Raw genomic sequence first — 16,068 nt, 5'->3', positions numbered from 1 at the left:
CTGAATAGTATCAAAATCATTGAATTACCCCCCAAAATGGAAGGAGAATCTAATTAACCATCTATTATACATAAAACTATCCGTTTACTAAAAACACAATGGGTGAAGGAATAGTTTAACTGCTAAGTGATACAAGGAAGCAATGAGTTAAAACCAGAATATAGGATTGCCACTAGGACAAACAGCCTGGTGTTTCCTGTAAATGACTGAAGTAGAGAAAGAAATTTTAAAAAAACACACAAAAACACATTAACTGGTATAAAAGAAAATGACATAAAAGACAGACATAAAAACAAAAAAAAAATTTTTTTTAATACATCAATTCTAACATTTTAGTTGTTCCCTTCAGGAAGGTCATTTAGGGGATATCATCCAATAAGCTGCCAGAAATAGAAGTCTGACTTACTTTAAGCATGGACTTTTCTTCATACTTTCCTACCATACCTTTAAAAGACCATCATCTTTTAAAATGGAAATCGTTTGCCTGCTACCCTATAAATGTGTTAAAAGTTGCAATGCATTAAATGTTTTTTCTCAAAGCTGTGTTTCAATCAAATTGACAAACCTATTTTTATCTTGAACGAGTTAAGGAAACTTGATATTTTTTCATGGTAGCTGACTTTTTAATAAAGCGAATAATAGTTTTGTCAAGTAAAATAACTACCCCTAACTTAAACTATGATCTTTATGTAGTGAGTTTTCGTAAAGGACAACCCAATCTTACCATTACTAAAGTAACTGTCAACGTGCCACAAAAGATGCCTATGTCTGCCAACAATATAAGTCCTTGGAATGTGTCATAATATCACCTGACCTGTGACATTTACCCCTTGTATGAGGACATTATGAAGATTAAAGTTATAATATTTGTAAAATCTATCAAACAATTCCTTTTTTGTGGCAACTCTTCTTATACTTTACCATAATCCCCTAGGGCAAAAAAAAAAATTACTGATTTTTCTTTGAATATTTTTTCCACATTTCATGTGGAATGATTTTTCAAGAAATAAAGGAAGGATGAGAATTCCCCCATTGGTGTAGTGCCTAATTGTTTGTCTATGCTCATATGCCATTTTTATCACATGTTTTGCAAAGTTTCAGAAAAGTCAAGTAAAAACAGCCCATCCTCTGAAACTTTCACACTTTGTAGATAGGTTTCTTTTGGTGTTATGATTTGAAAAAATGAATGTATAATTTTAAAGACAGAGCTGGGCAACCCCTTCGGGTCCTCTCCCACTGTGGGAGCTTTTCTGTCCTCTCAATAAATCCTGCTTTCTCGCAAAAATAAAATAAAATAAGTAAAGACGGAGCTTTAAGAAGTCAGCCCTGAAAACCAGTCATCAGGAATGTCTAGTATTGTTCTTTGTGAGGGAAAAAAGGTAGTACAGTAAGTTCACACTTACCATCATTGATGGGGTCTTGGAAACTACAACTTTAAACAAAATAACATATAACGAAACCAATTTTGCAGTACGCCAATTGACATAAACCAGAGTTAAGTTTCTGGGGACCCAAACTTTACCTGTACGATACCCCACATCCTTAAAATTTAAAAAAAAAAAAATTTTTTTTAAGAGTTATGTTTCTAAAGATATTTCTGGTCACAAAAACATCACCAAACTTCTAAGTCAAAACCCAAAGTATTTTTTTTTATTTTAAAGATGTGGGGTACAATTCAGGATTAGGTATACAAGTGGACATCGTACAGGTAAAGGACCCAAAATATTTCTAACATTAAACATTTAAATAAATGTGAACTACACATACATTTAAGAAAGATGAATAAAAACAACGTAATTATCCAATTTTTGATGAATTAGTGAGTGACAGTGGTTGTAGCCATGGTGGGTTAAATCGAGGAATTAATATTTGTAAAGAGAAAATTTTAAGGATCACCTTCTCCCAAAACGCTGTGCAAACACAAGCAAGAACCAAGGTGATGGCTCGCCGATCATTTAATGTCGTGCATCTGTATGATTCTCATGTACTTTACGAGTTTTTTGTTTTACAATAATTTTTATTGATTCATTCATTCCTTTTTTAACCTGCTTATTCCAGTGCAGGGTCGCGGGTGGCCAGATCCTCTCCCAGCAATTCAGGGCTCCAGGTGGGAACCCACCTAGGACAGGACGCCATCCCATGACAGGGCACATTCACAGCCCCCTACACTCATTCAAACTGGGACCCTTGAGACACCCCAGTTCACCCAGTGTGCGCATCTTCAGGATGTGGGAGGAGACTGAGGTGCCCAGAGAAAACCCCCACAGACCTGGGGGAATACACAAACTCCATACGGAGAGTGGCCCGGCCAGGAACAGATTGTTTTCGTCTCCTCGACATGGACGTGGCCTTGAACGAAAGACGCTATTCAAGGACCTGTTGTACCTCTTACTTGTCATTACTATTCATTTGTGGTTACATAATATTAATGTGTTTGACTGTATGATTGTCTAACTGAAAAGCTTACTCTTTAGGACAACTGTTGTCACCATGCCAGAACTTTTTTGTCTTCCCAAACTAAAACTTCGTACCCATTAAACAATAACTCCCCCCTTTACCCCTCTCCACAGCTCCTGGACATCACCATTCTACTTTCTGTCTCAATAAATTTGAAATCGTTTGTTTTTAGGAGCAATAGTTTGTAATCAGTTTTCTGTAAAGAAAACAAGGGTCTCTTTAGCGAAGCTGTCCTCTATGGTAAAAGACAACTGTGTGATATTTTAAGATCATGATTTATAGAGAAAAGAAATCGAATGCAGTCACTAGTGCCATCCGCTCACTATGTTCCATGACGTCTGTTATAGGCAGAGAATTTTTTGTGGGCCTTTCCAAAAGGACAAATCAACGAGGTGCTGAAATCTTGGCTGATACTTTTAAGGTAGGTAAAGGGTAATTTATGCCCGGCACAAAGTAATAACTTCATAAATATTCATAGACTCATTGAATCGATGTCATGAATAATGGTGTTTACATTTCACTGGCTTTGTGAAATAATTTCTAATATTTGTACATTTGCAAGAAGTATTACAAGCTATCAAATTCAAATTTCTCAATAAACTGGCTTCATTGGGCTAACACAGGAGCAACAGACAAAGTTAGCATGGACATGGGCATCTTTCGTTTTCTCCCAGTGAATAATTATAAAACCACCTGGCAGATGTTCCTGACACAGTCCGCACTTAAAAAAAAAAAAATCTGTAGACCCAGTGGACTCTGTAATGAAACATAGATGTTTCAGATTGGAATCAGGGGGTTGATATGGGGTCAGAGCGTTTGATTCACGGAGCCGACACACAGTTTACCAAGAGAGAGGTTTATTAACCAGATTCCACTGGCCAGGGCCACTCATCAGACTTACAAGTCTCTAGGCGAGGGCTCCATACTGTGGCTGGGGCCTTTCTTACATAAGCAAAAGCCCGCTTAATCTGCAAGGCCGTTATAATTCAAATTCAAATAACACGAAGCCCGCCAGAAGAGGGGCTTGCCCGCCACAATTAAAACAGAAAAGCCTGCCAGAATTTGAAAGGGGCTTATCGCACAACACTCACACACTACCAGCGGGGGGTTACAGAAGCAAGAAAAAAACTGGTTAGCTTATCTAACATAGCCAGTTGGGCGTTCTTTCCAGGGTTTCCAAGAATTATAAGTTTTAGGGGAGAAGTCACAGCACACGGTTTCAGCATACTTAATATATGAGGTTATAGTTTCATTACATTTCACAGAATTCATCACACTTAATATATAAGGCTTCACACAGGTTCCATACAATTCATCACCTCTTACAGGGTCCCCCATGCTTGAGTGGCTACTCTGTGCTGGAAACCATGCTTGGTATTGCACATGCATCCACTTCCGGTCCCTTTACTGATTACGGAGAGATGGACTCTCCACACTGCTTAGGAAAGGACACGACCCTCAGAAAGCTCTGTTCCCCCAAGAGGATGGGCAGCCCCCACTGAGCCACAGTTTGCGTGGGCTATTCAGACACACCCTCCCCAAGCAGCCCACTCCATGGATCAAACAGCCCTCAAGAATGTTGCCGCAGTGACACCTCTGGAAGGAAGCTCTTAGATACAGCCTTCATTTGAACAATGCCCAAACCTGTGGGTCCCAGTTTTTCTTCCAAGTATTTAGGGCCCCTAGCAGCCTTTGGAGGAGTCGGTAGGGTCCAGACAGATTTTTAAATCCATTTTAGAGTTATCCTGCCCTCCTAAACTGCTGGTTTTTCTATTGTCTGTGTAGGACTATGCTGTCTCCACAGTCCCTGTGGCCGACTCTTTGCATTTGAAGAGCTTCTGCAGCATGGCTGGGCCTAACCTGATCGCAATTGGGTCTAGTGAACCTGCCCAGAAGGCCCTCAAGGTAAGTACAAAATCACTCCTTCCAAATGCAGCGGGCAGTGCCTGCCACTGGGTTTTTTCTAATTGTCTGCTGGGTCAGCCGCAAGCAGGGTGGTCAGGAAGAAAACAGGCTGGTCCTGGAGCTTCTGTGATGTGCACTATTGTGACCTGATATTCATTAGCAACCAGGAACTCTTAAGTGTAGGATGAACTCTTCCCTGGTGAATCATTTTTAGTTATACACCAGATTTTCTGGAAAGACTGTGATTCAGAATAAACATGAAACTCATCACAGTAATTCCCTCAGGGGAAAAGAGAGCACGCCACCAGATAGAGATCCTTGTAATGTTTTCTCTCTGAAACTGGGGAGTTGGACCACAAGGGTTTGTCATATTATTTTTATCCTTTTGTTGTGCCTGGGCCATTCCATAATAGTCTTTCAGAAAGTCATGATTCAGAAGTATTTCAAAGGCTTGACTTCTTCATTTGCATTTGGGATATTGACTTTTTAGGGCAGGAAATCACCTCGTTTCAGAGATGCTCATAGGAACACCTAGAAAAATTAGACTTCCCAGGTTACGCAACTTGATCGAGAGTGGAAATCATTGACAATGAAGATCTTCCCTTATTATGGTGCTTTCTGGTTCAAAGGCATTTTCCTTTTCTTTTTTTTAATGTTTTATTTTAAAGATGTGGAGTATAAGTCAGAGTTGGGTACATAAGTTGATTAACAGAGCCGACACACAATTTACCAAGAGAGAGGCTTATTAACCAGGTTCGACTGGCCAGGGCCAGGTGATGTTTGGGTCTCCCATTGGTCCTCCCTTCACCTGGTTTAGAATCAGGCGTCCTTGGTGATGTTATGTGCACTCACACACCCCCCCCCAGCACCCACCAGCAGTGTCCCTCTACTGCCAATCCCTTTCTTGTAGTGTCATGATAAATGTGGTCCATTTATGAGTGAGAACATGTGGCACTCAGTTCTTTGTTTCTGTGATAGATCACTGAGTATGATAGACTTTAAATCCATCCAAGCCAGGCACGGTGGCTCATGCCTGTAATCCCAGCGCTTTGGGAGGTGGAGGCAAGAGGATTGCCTGAACCCAGGGGTTCAAGACTGGCCTGAGCAACATGGTGAGACCTCATCTCAACAATAAATCAAAAAATTAGCCAGGCGTGATGGTGCATGCCTGTGTTTCCAGCTACTTGAAAGGTTGAGGTGGAAGCATCACCTGAGCCTGGATGGTTGAGGCTCCAGTGGCCATGAGCGTGCCACTGCACTCCAGCCTGGGCGACAGAGTGAGACTCCAACTCAAAAATAAAATAATAAGATAAAATAAAAACAAATCCATCCAAGTTGTTGTGAAGCCCATAATATTGTCCTTCCTCGTGGCTGCGTAATATTCTGTCCTCTTCTGTAACTTCAGCCTGGTGAGATGGTCTGGATATCTTGTAAAGACAACGACCACGCCTGTGTTGCTTTTGTGCTTGGCCCATAGACGTCCCTAACAGATATCTGGTGAAGGGATGAATACATGAATGGGGGAGGTGGCGTTACTTTCATTTTGCAGATGAGAAAACTAGTTCAAGTGACTCGCCCTCCAGGTCACAAGGCTAATACTAAACGGTGGACTGGTACTGCAGCCCCTTTCTCTCAGCTGGCCCTCAACATCAGCATGCATGACTTATTTAAGGGCTGAAACCAGGAATTCCTCTTAGCAGGAGACTGCACAGCTGCGGGCCTCAAAGCATACAGCATTCAGGTCTTTTCTCTTCAGCCTCAGGGCTGAACTTGGTGCGGTTTGGCTAGGAAGTCATCATGGCCTTAAGCTGAACCTGCCACGGCGCTGTCTGCAATCCCTTCAGCTAGCTCACCTGTCCTCTCTTTTCTCCTTTCCCACACCGTACCTCTGACTGTATTTCTAGGGCGTTTATTAATTGTGGATGAACAATCTGTCTCAGAATTTTATTTGTATCACGGTGGCTTTGTTTTTGCTCGTTTCCTTTGGAAAGTATCTTGTGTTCTGCTCCGTCTGGAAGGCTGTGTCAACTTGCTGCTTATTAAAAAAGATGGTGTCAGCCAGGTGCGGTGGCTCAAGCCTGTAATCCCAGCACTTTGGGAGGCTGAGGTGGGGGGATTGCCTGAGCCCACGGGTTCAAGAATGGCCTGGGCAACTCAGCGAGACCTCATCTCTACAATAAATAAAAAAATTAGCTGGGTGTGGTAGCGCACGCCTTAGTTACTTGGAAGGCTGAGGCAGAAGGACTGCCGGAGCACAGCAGGTGGACGCTGGGGTAGCCATGAGTATGCCACTGCACTCCAGCCTGGGTGATGGAGTAAGACTCCAACTCAAAAAAAAAAAAAAAAATGATGGTGTCTTGAAAGAAAGCATTTGCTGAATGGTGAAACTCAGGGTGTCTAGGAAGATGCTTTTTCTCCTTCGCAACTCACTGTGATATCTATCCATGACAGCTAGGTTGTCCTACACATGCCTGAAATCAATTACAAGGGTCTGAGAGGGTTTAAACTAGTCTGCACAGTGCCTTTGTGTGAATTAACAGAAAGAACCCCTTCTGGGTGGACAGATTAGAAAAAGTAGCCCCTTCTGCCATTCTGGGTAGACTAGGTCCCTAACTCACATAGCTTGATCCCAACTTCAATAGGTCTCTAACTCAGAGAGTCCAAAGAAACTGACACATAATTAAATAAGAGGCAACATGATATGGTTCATGAGCAGTATGTTCTATGAAATGGATCCTGAGTGGTATTCAAAGTTCAGAGGAGAGGGAGGTGCTCCCTGAGGCCTAAATATTCAGAGCATGCTTTGCAGGAAAAAATGGGACAAGATGGGGGTCTTGAAAAATGGGTGGCATCTAGTAGGGTGGGATTCAGTGAGCTCATTCCAAGTGGACACATGCATAACCAAAGCCTGAGCCAAATCCCTTCATGAAATGTGAGCAAACCAGCCCAACTCATAAAGAATTTTCTTTTTCTTTTTTTTTTTTTTTTTGAGTTGGAGTCTCACTACGTCACCCAGGCTGATATACAGTGGCACACTCATGGACACCCCAGCGTCGACCAGCTGGGCTCCAGCGATCCTTTTGCCTCAGCCTCCCTGAGTAGCTGGAACTATAGGCACGCGCTACCACGCCCAGCTAATATTTGATTTATTGTAGAGACGAGTTCTCATCAAGTTATCCGGGCTGGTCTCGAACCCGTGGGTTCAGGCAATCCACATGCCTTGGCCTCCCAAAGTGCTGGGATGACAGGCTAAGCCATCAAGCCTGGCCATGACGAATTTTCTTGTGGGCTCCTGGCAATACAGTTGGATGAGACAGGTGAGGGCTGAGGAGGTAGGAACTTAAGACAAGACTTTCACCATGAGGCAGGCATCTGGGCATCTACAGGTCTTAGAACTGAAGGCTATGCATCACTTCATAGGTATCAGAGCAACATTGGAAGGGGCCGACCCTGCAGTTAGAAAAAAAGAACCACTGATGACCTAGAAAAAGAAAGCCAAGCCCAAGTCCTATTGTGTGCCTGAACGACTCACCTGCATTTCTCCATTCCTTCCCTTCCCCATGGTCAAGTTCTCTCGGACCACATCTCTGAAGGCATCCTATGAGGATTTCATGGTCCTCCTTCCTGTAGAGTTCATTGGAGTTAGTGGTAATAATGATGTTCATTTTCTACTTGAAACCTTCTGTGTCAGAAGCTGTAAATAATCCTCACTAGCTAGAAAGTCATTCTTTGGAGAGAAGATCTTATTTCTTATCAGCAAGTATACTGCCTAAACCATGGGCCTGTGGTGTTGGTGGAGGTCCACCTGCCATGCTCCTGGCATCCAAAAGACCCTCTTACCTTGTAGAGAAAGGAGGAGGAGGAACTGAAATGGAGAATAATGGAAGCTCCCTGAGGGAACGGTCTCAGTTTGGAAACAGGTAGGCTGGTGAAGCTAAGGTCACCTGAGTGGCTTGCAGATGGGAGAATGTTTTTGGCCCCTGTTTTTTTTTTTTTGGGTTTTTGGTTTTTTGGGTTTTTTTTGAGTTGGAGTCTCACTCTGTCGCCCAGACTGGAGTGCAGTGATCGCTCCCAGCCACCGCAGCCTCGACCTGCTGGGCTCCGGCGATCCTTCCACCTCAGCCTTCCGAGTAGCCGGAATTACAGGCATGCGCTACCACGCCCGGCTGATTTTTTGATTTATTGTAGAGATGAGGTCTCGCTGCCCAGGTGGGTCTCGAACCCGCGGGCTCAGGCAATCCACTCACCTCAGCCTCCCAAAGGCGCGGGATTACAGGCTGAGCCACCGAGCCCGGCTTCCCTGTTTTAGAGCCATTAAGGACATCAGTAATGGGGTAAGTCTCACTACTAGCATGGAGACATAAATACTCCATGTTATCACAGACAGGAAGACAAATAGCAGCAGATACATCATTTACAAGTGATAAAGATGTTCTTGGTTTTACAGTTCCAAATATTGAGATCTAATGAAATACACATTTTGCATAGGCTCTCATGGCTCCGGGATCAGGTTTCCTGGGCCCTGATTCTCCCTTCGCCCAGTTGCTCACCCCACTCCTTGCCCATTATTTTTCTGTTGGAAAACTTTTTCTAATGACTTTGCCACGGACTGGTTTGAGCTAAGCTCCCTCCTGCCATCTCTCTCCACTGTTCTCTGCTTCCCATCTGTTGCTAGTATCTAGGATTAGACTGGTCTCAGGAAGGTGTGAGTTGGGTGCCAGATGTGTTTATTTTCCCCCTTACAAACCTTCCTGTTTCAGTTCTCATGTCTGTAGAGAAGCCCCTGGCCATGTGGGCATTTCTTTCTTTCTTTTTCTTTCTTTTTTTTAAGTCGGAGTCTCACTCTGTGACCCAGGCTGGAGTACAGTGGCGTGATCATGGTTCACTTCAGTCTCAACTTCCTGGGCTCAGGTAATCCTTCTGCCACAGCCTCCTGAGTAGCTGGGACTACAGGCGTGCACCACCATGCCTGGCTAATTTTATTTTATTTATTTTAAGAGACAAGAGCTCCCTATGTTGCCTAGGCCAGTCTTGAACTCCTGGCCTAAAGCAATCTTCCCACCTCGGCCTCCCAAAGTACTGGGATTACAGGCTTGAGCCACCGTGCCTGACCCATGGGCGTTTCTTTAAAGGGCATAATATTTAAATGGAGGTGAGTTGTATCTTCCTTTGCTACACACTGAAAGCTTGATTACTTCCCAAATCTGTCACTGCTGAGTACTTGATTCTTTCAGAGTCTAAAAGCTACTTCTTACATATTCATATAAAAAAAAAGTTGAGAGCCCAAGGGTTTCTGGATAGTTTTATTGCATTTGAAGCACTTGGTAATGCGTTGCAGTCCATTCTTGGTTAATGAAGTGGGTTCTTATGAAGACAGTCATCATATCTGTCGAGGTTACAGTGGATTTAGTAGTGCATGCATTGCAAATTTAAATGAAATCATCCATCTAGGAAGACTCTAGCAACTCTCTGCTGAAAAACCCAGAATCCATTTAATACAAGGTACCAACCTAAGGAAGGAAGACATATTATTACTGCATTCTACCATCAATAGGACCAAGTTACCAGAGGTTAGGTTGATTTGTTCAAATTCCTAAAGATAGTTAACATCAAGTCTGATCCTACAAATATGAATATTTAATCAAAATTAGTCTTTAGAGCAATCTGCGCGTTTTATAGTTTCTTTTTCCCGTGTTCCGTCATTGCCTTCATGTCCCTGGACATCTACCACCTTCATCCTGCCCCTTTACCTATAAAAGGAAATAATGTACGGTAAATTGATTCACACACAGGCACTAGGCCTGCTTGTCCTCTTCCAGAAGAAAGGTTTGCCTTCTCAAAGGTAAGAACTCCAGTTTCTCCACCGCTGGAACTGCTGCTCAAAAATATAATTTGAGGAAAAGGAACAAACCTCCAAAGAATATATATTCTGATCTTTCGGGCATATAACATTAAACAGGAGACAAAACTATTATGTACAATCAGCAGTAAGAATGATGGTTAGTTTCGGCTAGGCTCAGTGGCCTTAAATCCCAGTGGTTTGGGAGGCCAACGCAAGAGGATTGCTTGAGCCAGGGGGTTTGAGACCTGCTTGGGCAAGCCCTCTTCTCTATAAAAACATTTTTTTTAAAGTGGTTATTTTAAGAAGGAGGGAAGCCGTCATGTCATATGTGTGTTACACTTTGTATGTTTATACTTTAATTTTTCAATGCTTAGGAAAAATACATATATTACATTGTTGGAAGTGGGTCATGATTGATTTATAGAAGTAATTTGGCAACAGAGAATTATCTGGCTGGGTGTGGTGGCTTACACCTGTAATCCCAGCACTTTGGGAGGCAGAGGCGAGAGGATTGCCTGAGCTCAGGGACCCAAGACCGAGCAATTTGGCGAGACTTTGTCTCTACAATAAACCAAAAAATCAACTGGGCATGGTGGTATGTGCCTGTGGTTCCAGCTGCTTGGAAGGCTGAGACCAAAAGATCACCTGAGCCCAGCAGGTCCAAGCTATGGTGGCCATGAGCGTGCCACTGCACTCTAGCCTGGGCGACAGAGTGTGACTCTGATTCAAAAACAAAAGAAAAGAAAGATAATTATCTAACTCCCAAACCTCTGCTTGGCCGCTCCTGGCCACCACAGCCTCGACCTGCTGGGCTCCGGCGATCCTTCCGCCTCAGCCTCCCAAGTAGCCAGAATTACAGGCATGCGCTACCACACCCAGCTGATTTTTTGACTTATTGTAGAGATGAGGTCTCGCTGCCCAGGCAGGTCTCGAACCCACGAGGCTGGGAGGAAAGACATCATAAAGAGCAAACTTGTACCGCACCTCCCCTTGTTCTTTTTTCTAGATCTATTTCAAAATCACTTTCCTTCCCAAGAACCTGGATTAATTACACACTATCTGTCACAGGAGGACAGATTGTAATATCTGCCCTCAGGAGAGAGACTCACAGTAATTCTCAGTAATGCTGGATGTTTAACTCGATCTCCTTGGTAGCACTCACTCTTCCAGTCAATTGGAGGGAAGGAAAAAAAAAAAGGAGAAAGGAAAGATGAAAAAAGGGCGGGGAGGAAGGAAGGAAGGGGAGGCGTAACCTTTAGCTAAAACTTTCCTGAAACGAATCAGAGGACGATTCTGTGGACCCAGCCAAGACCTGCCAGGGGCCCGTGCCATCTGCTGGCTGGCCAGCAAGAGGAGACTTCCACAGTTTGTGGTTGTTTTGTTTTTGTTTCTGCTTTTAATTTTTTTTGATCTGTCCTATTTGTACCTATGTATGGGGTGTGTCTTCTGTTTTGTTTAGTGGTCTTGCTTTCATTAATAATTCTGTTCCTTTCTCTTGCAATAAATGATTATCTAAAAATACTCTTAATAAAAATACTACAAGGATGTGGTGATAAAAGAATTATGAGATCACCACTTCATTTTCTCGTGTCTTTGGCATGTAAATGGAGCTGAAACCGACTTGTAATTTTAAATGAAAATGTTCACAATGTCTTTTAGGTTTCTTATCTACTTCCCGAAATAACTAACTGAAGTGGTAAGATTCCTTGAATGAGGACAAGGGCTACTTGCAGCTTATTTAAATTGCCTAGCACCCAGCCTGTTTTTCTTCGGAGTGACTAACTATACAATAGAGATCACTCACAGTATTTCCTCTTGTTTTGACTCAGCTTCAGCATCGATTTTATGTCCAAAAATGTTCATGTTATTTTATAGATGGTCATATAAAAAACGAAGATGGAAAAATCCTTAATGTGCTTGGATTTTGTGTATGCATGTTTTTATCGCCTGGAATTTCCTTTAATGACAATTAGCAAAACCCAAAAGCCGGAATGAGAACTAACTAGTATCAACAGGGCGATTGAAATGGAAAAATAAAGACTTTGTATTTTAGTTGTTGTTGACACGGGGAATTATAGTGTGTAGCCACAAGATTTTCCACTTTGGATCTCTGCTACAAAAAGCATATTGACAGTTCCATTGTGGGTTTAATTTATTTCTATTATTTGATCATCCTTTCTGGTTATATTCACCAGATCCACGAAACAATGATTTTTTAAAAAATCTGCCCATGCCTATATTAAGGAAATACAAAACCAAATAGCCTCTGAATTTGTAACAACTGTTTGTGCCCCTTTGCCTGGCAGCAGTTGTCTTATCTGACAGTATTCCTAGAATTGCATGCCAACAAGGCCGGGATGGCCAAAATAAAATACTTTGGCATGATAAGGCAATACATAATTTGAAGCTGTGAAATCAAAACAGCCATGCTGGATTTTATAGCACTAACCCCAAGGCAGGAAGAAGGCAAAACTAGCCAAGTAGACGAACAAGAATAATGTGTTCCTCTCTCTCTCTCTCTCTCTCCCCTGGGCTTTCAAGAAAATGTCAAAGAAAAAAAGAAGATGAAATTATATTTAAGCAGCTATTCATTCTATTATATTCTAGAACATCCACAAAGTGTTAAACTGACTCTATGAGATACTGTAGAAGTAATCCAAGCATCTGTTGGGTTGACCGGCACACGGCCTTTTAAAAGGCCTTTCAACCCAAGATTCTTGTTTACAAAAGAAAAAGCCTGTAAGTGACCTAAAAAGAGTGGTTCTAGTGAGGGCTGTGGTTTAAAATCATCTGAGGACGGCTGGGCATGGTAGCCCAAGCCTATAATCCCACCACTTTGGGAGGCTGAGGTAGGAGTTCAGGAATTTGAGACCAGCCTGGGCAACATAGTAAGAAATTATCTCTACAAAAAAATCAAAAAATTAGCTGGGCTTGGTGGCACATGCCCATAGTCCTAGCTCCTCAGGAGGCTGAGGCACGAGAACCTCTTGAGCCCAGGAGTTTGAGACTGTGGTGAATTGTGACTGTGCCACTGCACTCCAGTCTGAGCAAGAAAGTGAGACCCTGACTCAAAAAAAAAAAATCATCTGAGGAGCTTTTTCAAAACATACTATCCTAGGTCTATCTTAGAAAATTCTAGTGTTCTGGATCTGGTATAAAACCTAGATAGACATCTACATGTTTTTAAATCTCCATAGATGAGGCTAATACAGACCAAGTTGAAAGCCACTGCCTTCAAGGATGCCTGCAACTTCTTAAAGTACCTAACTTAGAATCCCAGATAATGGGCACCTGAAAAAGCCAACCCTTGTGAAACGTGGGTGCAATGAAGAAAGCATCCAAATTAATGCCATAGAAAGCTAAAACTCTTTACCTTTTTGCTGCCTAGAATTCAACATTGTATATACTTGAAATATAATACCTAACTGGGTAGTAATTTGGATGCCATCATTCAATCCATTTGACATGCTAAAATTCCTCATTAAAATATTCCAAGTTACCAAAGATCACTAATGTTATCGTTTCCTGAGAACAGGAAACGTACATTTGACTCATGTTTCCACCTCTCCTCCCCTAACACACACACACAGAAAAACCTGAAAATAGGACCTGACCTTGATGTGTGAAGATTTGTGCCAAAAGAAAAAAAAAAGTTAGACTTCACACCATTACTGAGAGAAGATTAGAGAAGATCTTACTTCTAAAAATAATCATGTGTTGATTGTATTTAAGAAGGATGGTTGTCTGCAGAACTAACATGTCTGTGAGGGCCAAAGAGAGGACTTAGAACCAATTCATGGATTGTCATTCTGGCTCTGTCTCCAACTCTCCCTGCTTGACCCCTGTCTCCTGTACTCAAGCTCTTCTTGAGAAAAACAAAATTGAATCAGCCTCACTAGGAAATGAGAGTGTCATTGATTCCCACTGGAAATTTCATGGTGGCCAGTCAAGGTGAGGGACCATATCTTTAAACATAGGATGAGGTGAGCAACCATATAATTATAAGGCAGTGGTGGTAAGAATTATTTCTAAGTGGCTTCACAGTAGAAGCCCTGCTACTGTGATACTCTCCTTTCAGGGCTCGTGAGTGACGGAGTGTCCTTAAACCTCTCTGTGCTTAACCACATTTTCATGCCTGTTTGAGGAAGAGACTCCAACCTCATTCCATTTTCTTAGAGGAAGTTTCAGTTACATATATAACTACTAAGTTGGATATCTAACAAAGGACATCATTTTCTAAACTCATACATACAAACCTGGTAGGAAGAAAAGCTAAAAAAAAAAAAAAAGATCAACACTTTGACAGATATTTCCAGAACTTGCTCCGTGCCAAGGCACCATAGTAGGTCCTGCGGGACAATGATAAACAAAATGACTTCAGAAGCAACTGCCAGAATGGAGTGCCTTTGGTAGAATTTTGGGGAAAGAGTTCTAACTCTTCTTGTCACCATGAACCCAGTTCTCCTCATCTACAGAGGAACACACCATTGAAAACTGGTGGGCAAAAAGTATGTTGCTGGATTTCACTGACCTGAATTCGCATTTCGGGAACTGAGTGATACTCACACATGCCCAGTGACAGCAGCCCTGGTAGGCATCTGATGTCTAAGCTTGTAAGACATAAATGGGGTTGGCTTTCATTTCAGTTTCCACTGGCAGCAGTGGAGTCGGTGCTCACTGGAGTTTGGAGTCGCTCTTGTTTGCTCTTTTCCATTTGTTTTTATCTGTTACTCACTTTCAAGGCTCACCAAAATGATCACTTTAAAAACATGTGCATGGTCTCCATCGCTAGCACCGTTCTTTTGTTTCTTGACTGAACTGATTTGGCAAAAGACTGCAAAAAAACAAAAGTGCGGGATGTTTTCTGTTTCATTGGCTGAAATTGTACATCACAGCGTGATCTGTGTGATACCATCGGCCGTGCCAACACTGGTACCTTTAGTGCTGAAGGGATTAGGAAATGTGTCAGTTGAGCTGGAAGGAGGATAGTTATGAGTTTTGGGTTACTGTTTCCCTGTGGAAATCACATGTATTAAATGCCCTAGGTGTTGATGAGTATCCTGTTGCTTGGCTGAAAGTTCATAAAGCATACGGTAAAACATAGACACTGAATTAGAAGTGACATTTGACCATGAATTATTCCCCAGCCTCTGGGGAAAACCTCCCCATTACCTGACACGATCCTAGGATTTGGGCCTTCCTTAGAAATAATGACATGCAAGAGAAACAAATTAAAAGTAACTTTGCCACCAAGCTCGTGCAAATCCATGCTGCAGCATTGCCCTTCTCTTGGAATTTTTTTTTTTTTTTTTTGAGTTGGAGTCTCACTCTGTCGCCCAGACTGGAGTGCAGTGGCCGCTCCCGGCCACCACAACCTCGCCCGCTGGGCTCCGGCGATCCTTCCGCCTCAGCCTTCCGAGTAGCCGGAATTACAGGCATGTGCTACCACGCCCAGCTGATTTTTTGATTTATTGTAGAGATGAGGTCTTGCTGCCCAGGCGGGTCTCAAACCCGCGGGCTCAGGCAATCCACTCACCTCAGCCTCCCAAAAGCGCGGGATGACAGGCTGAGCCATCGAGCCCGGCTTGCCCTTCTCTTAATAATCACTTATTATTTGTCCTTGCTTTCGTCTTCCAAAGTGCTGTATTTATTCAATAATCTTTAAGAATGTGTCTAAATCTCATTTTTCAATTATGGCCACTGGATGCTTCTGTTGTAGCTGTTGGGTTTCCATGTTACTCATCACACCATCTGCCTTCCCTCTTATCTCTTCCTGAATTGGGACCAAGTTCAAAGCTGTGACCACATACCCAGAGATGATTCACAGTTGCAGAGTTGAAGGAAGGAAGGAAGGAAGGGAGGGA

General features: G+C 42.6%; 1 protein-coding gene across 2 annotated transcripts in view; it reads left to right on the top strand.

Annotated features, from left to right (window-relative positions):
• The window catches only part of DDAH1 (dimethylarginine dimethylaminohydrolase 1), a 109,965-nt gene that overhangs the window by 64,305 nt on the left and 29,592 nt on the right, over window positions 1–16,068 (top strand). For both annotated transcript variants that reach the window (XM_021715925.1, XM_008064803.2), the window contains exons 3-4: window positions 2,805–2,878; window positions 4,243–4,362. In XM_021715925.1, coding sequence (XP_021571600.1) covers window positions 2,805–2,878; window positions 4,243–4,362 — 194 coding nt within the window. The remainder of the gene's footprint in view (window positions 1–2,804; window positions 2,879–4,242; window positions 4,363–16,068) is intronic.

Source organism: Carlito syrichta, unplaced genomic scaffold (genome assembly GCF_000164805.1).
Source record: "Carlito syrichta isolate Samal-C Ts95f unplaced genomic scaffold, Tarsius_syrichta-2.0.1 Scaffold308051, whole genome shotgun sequence".
Classification (NCBI taxonomy): domain Eukaryota; kingdom Metazoa; phylum Chordata; class Mammalia; order Primates; family Tarsiidae; genus Carlito; species Carlito syrichta.
Note: the sequence above shows the minus strand (reverse complement) of the source record. Positions and strands in the feature narration are given on the sequence as shown.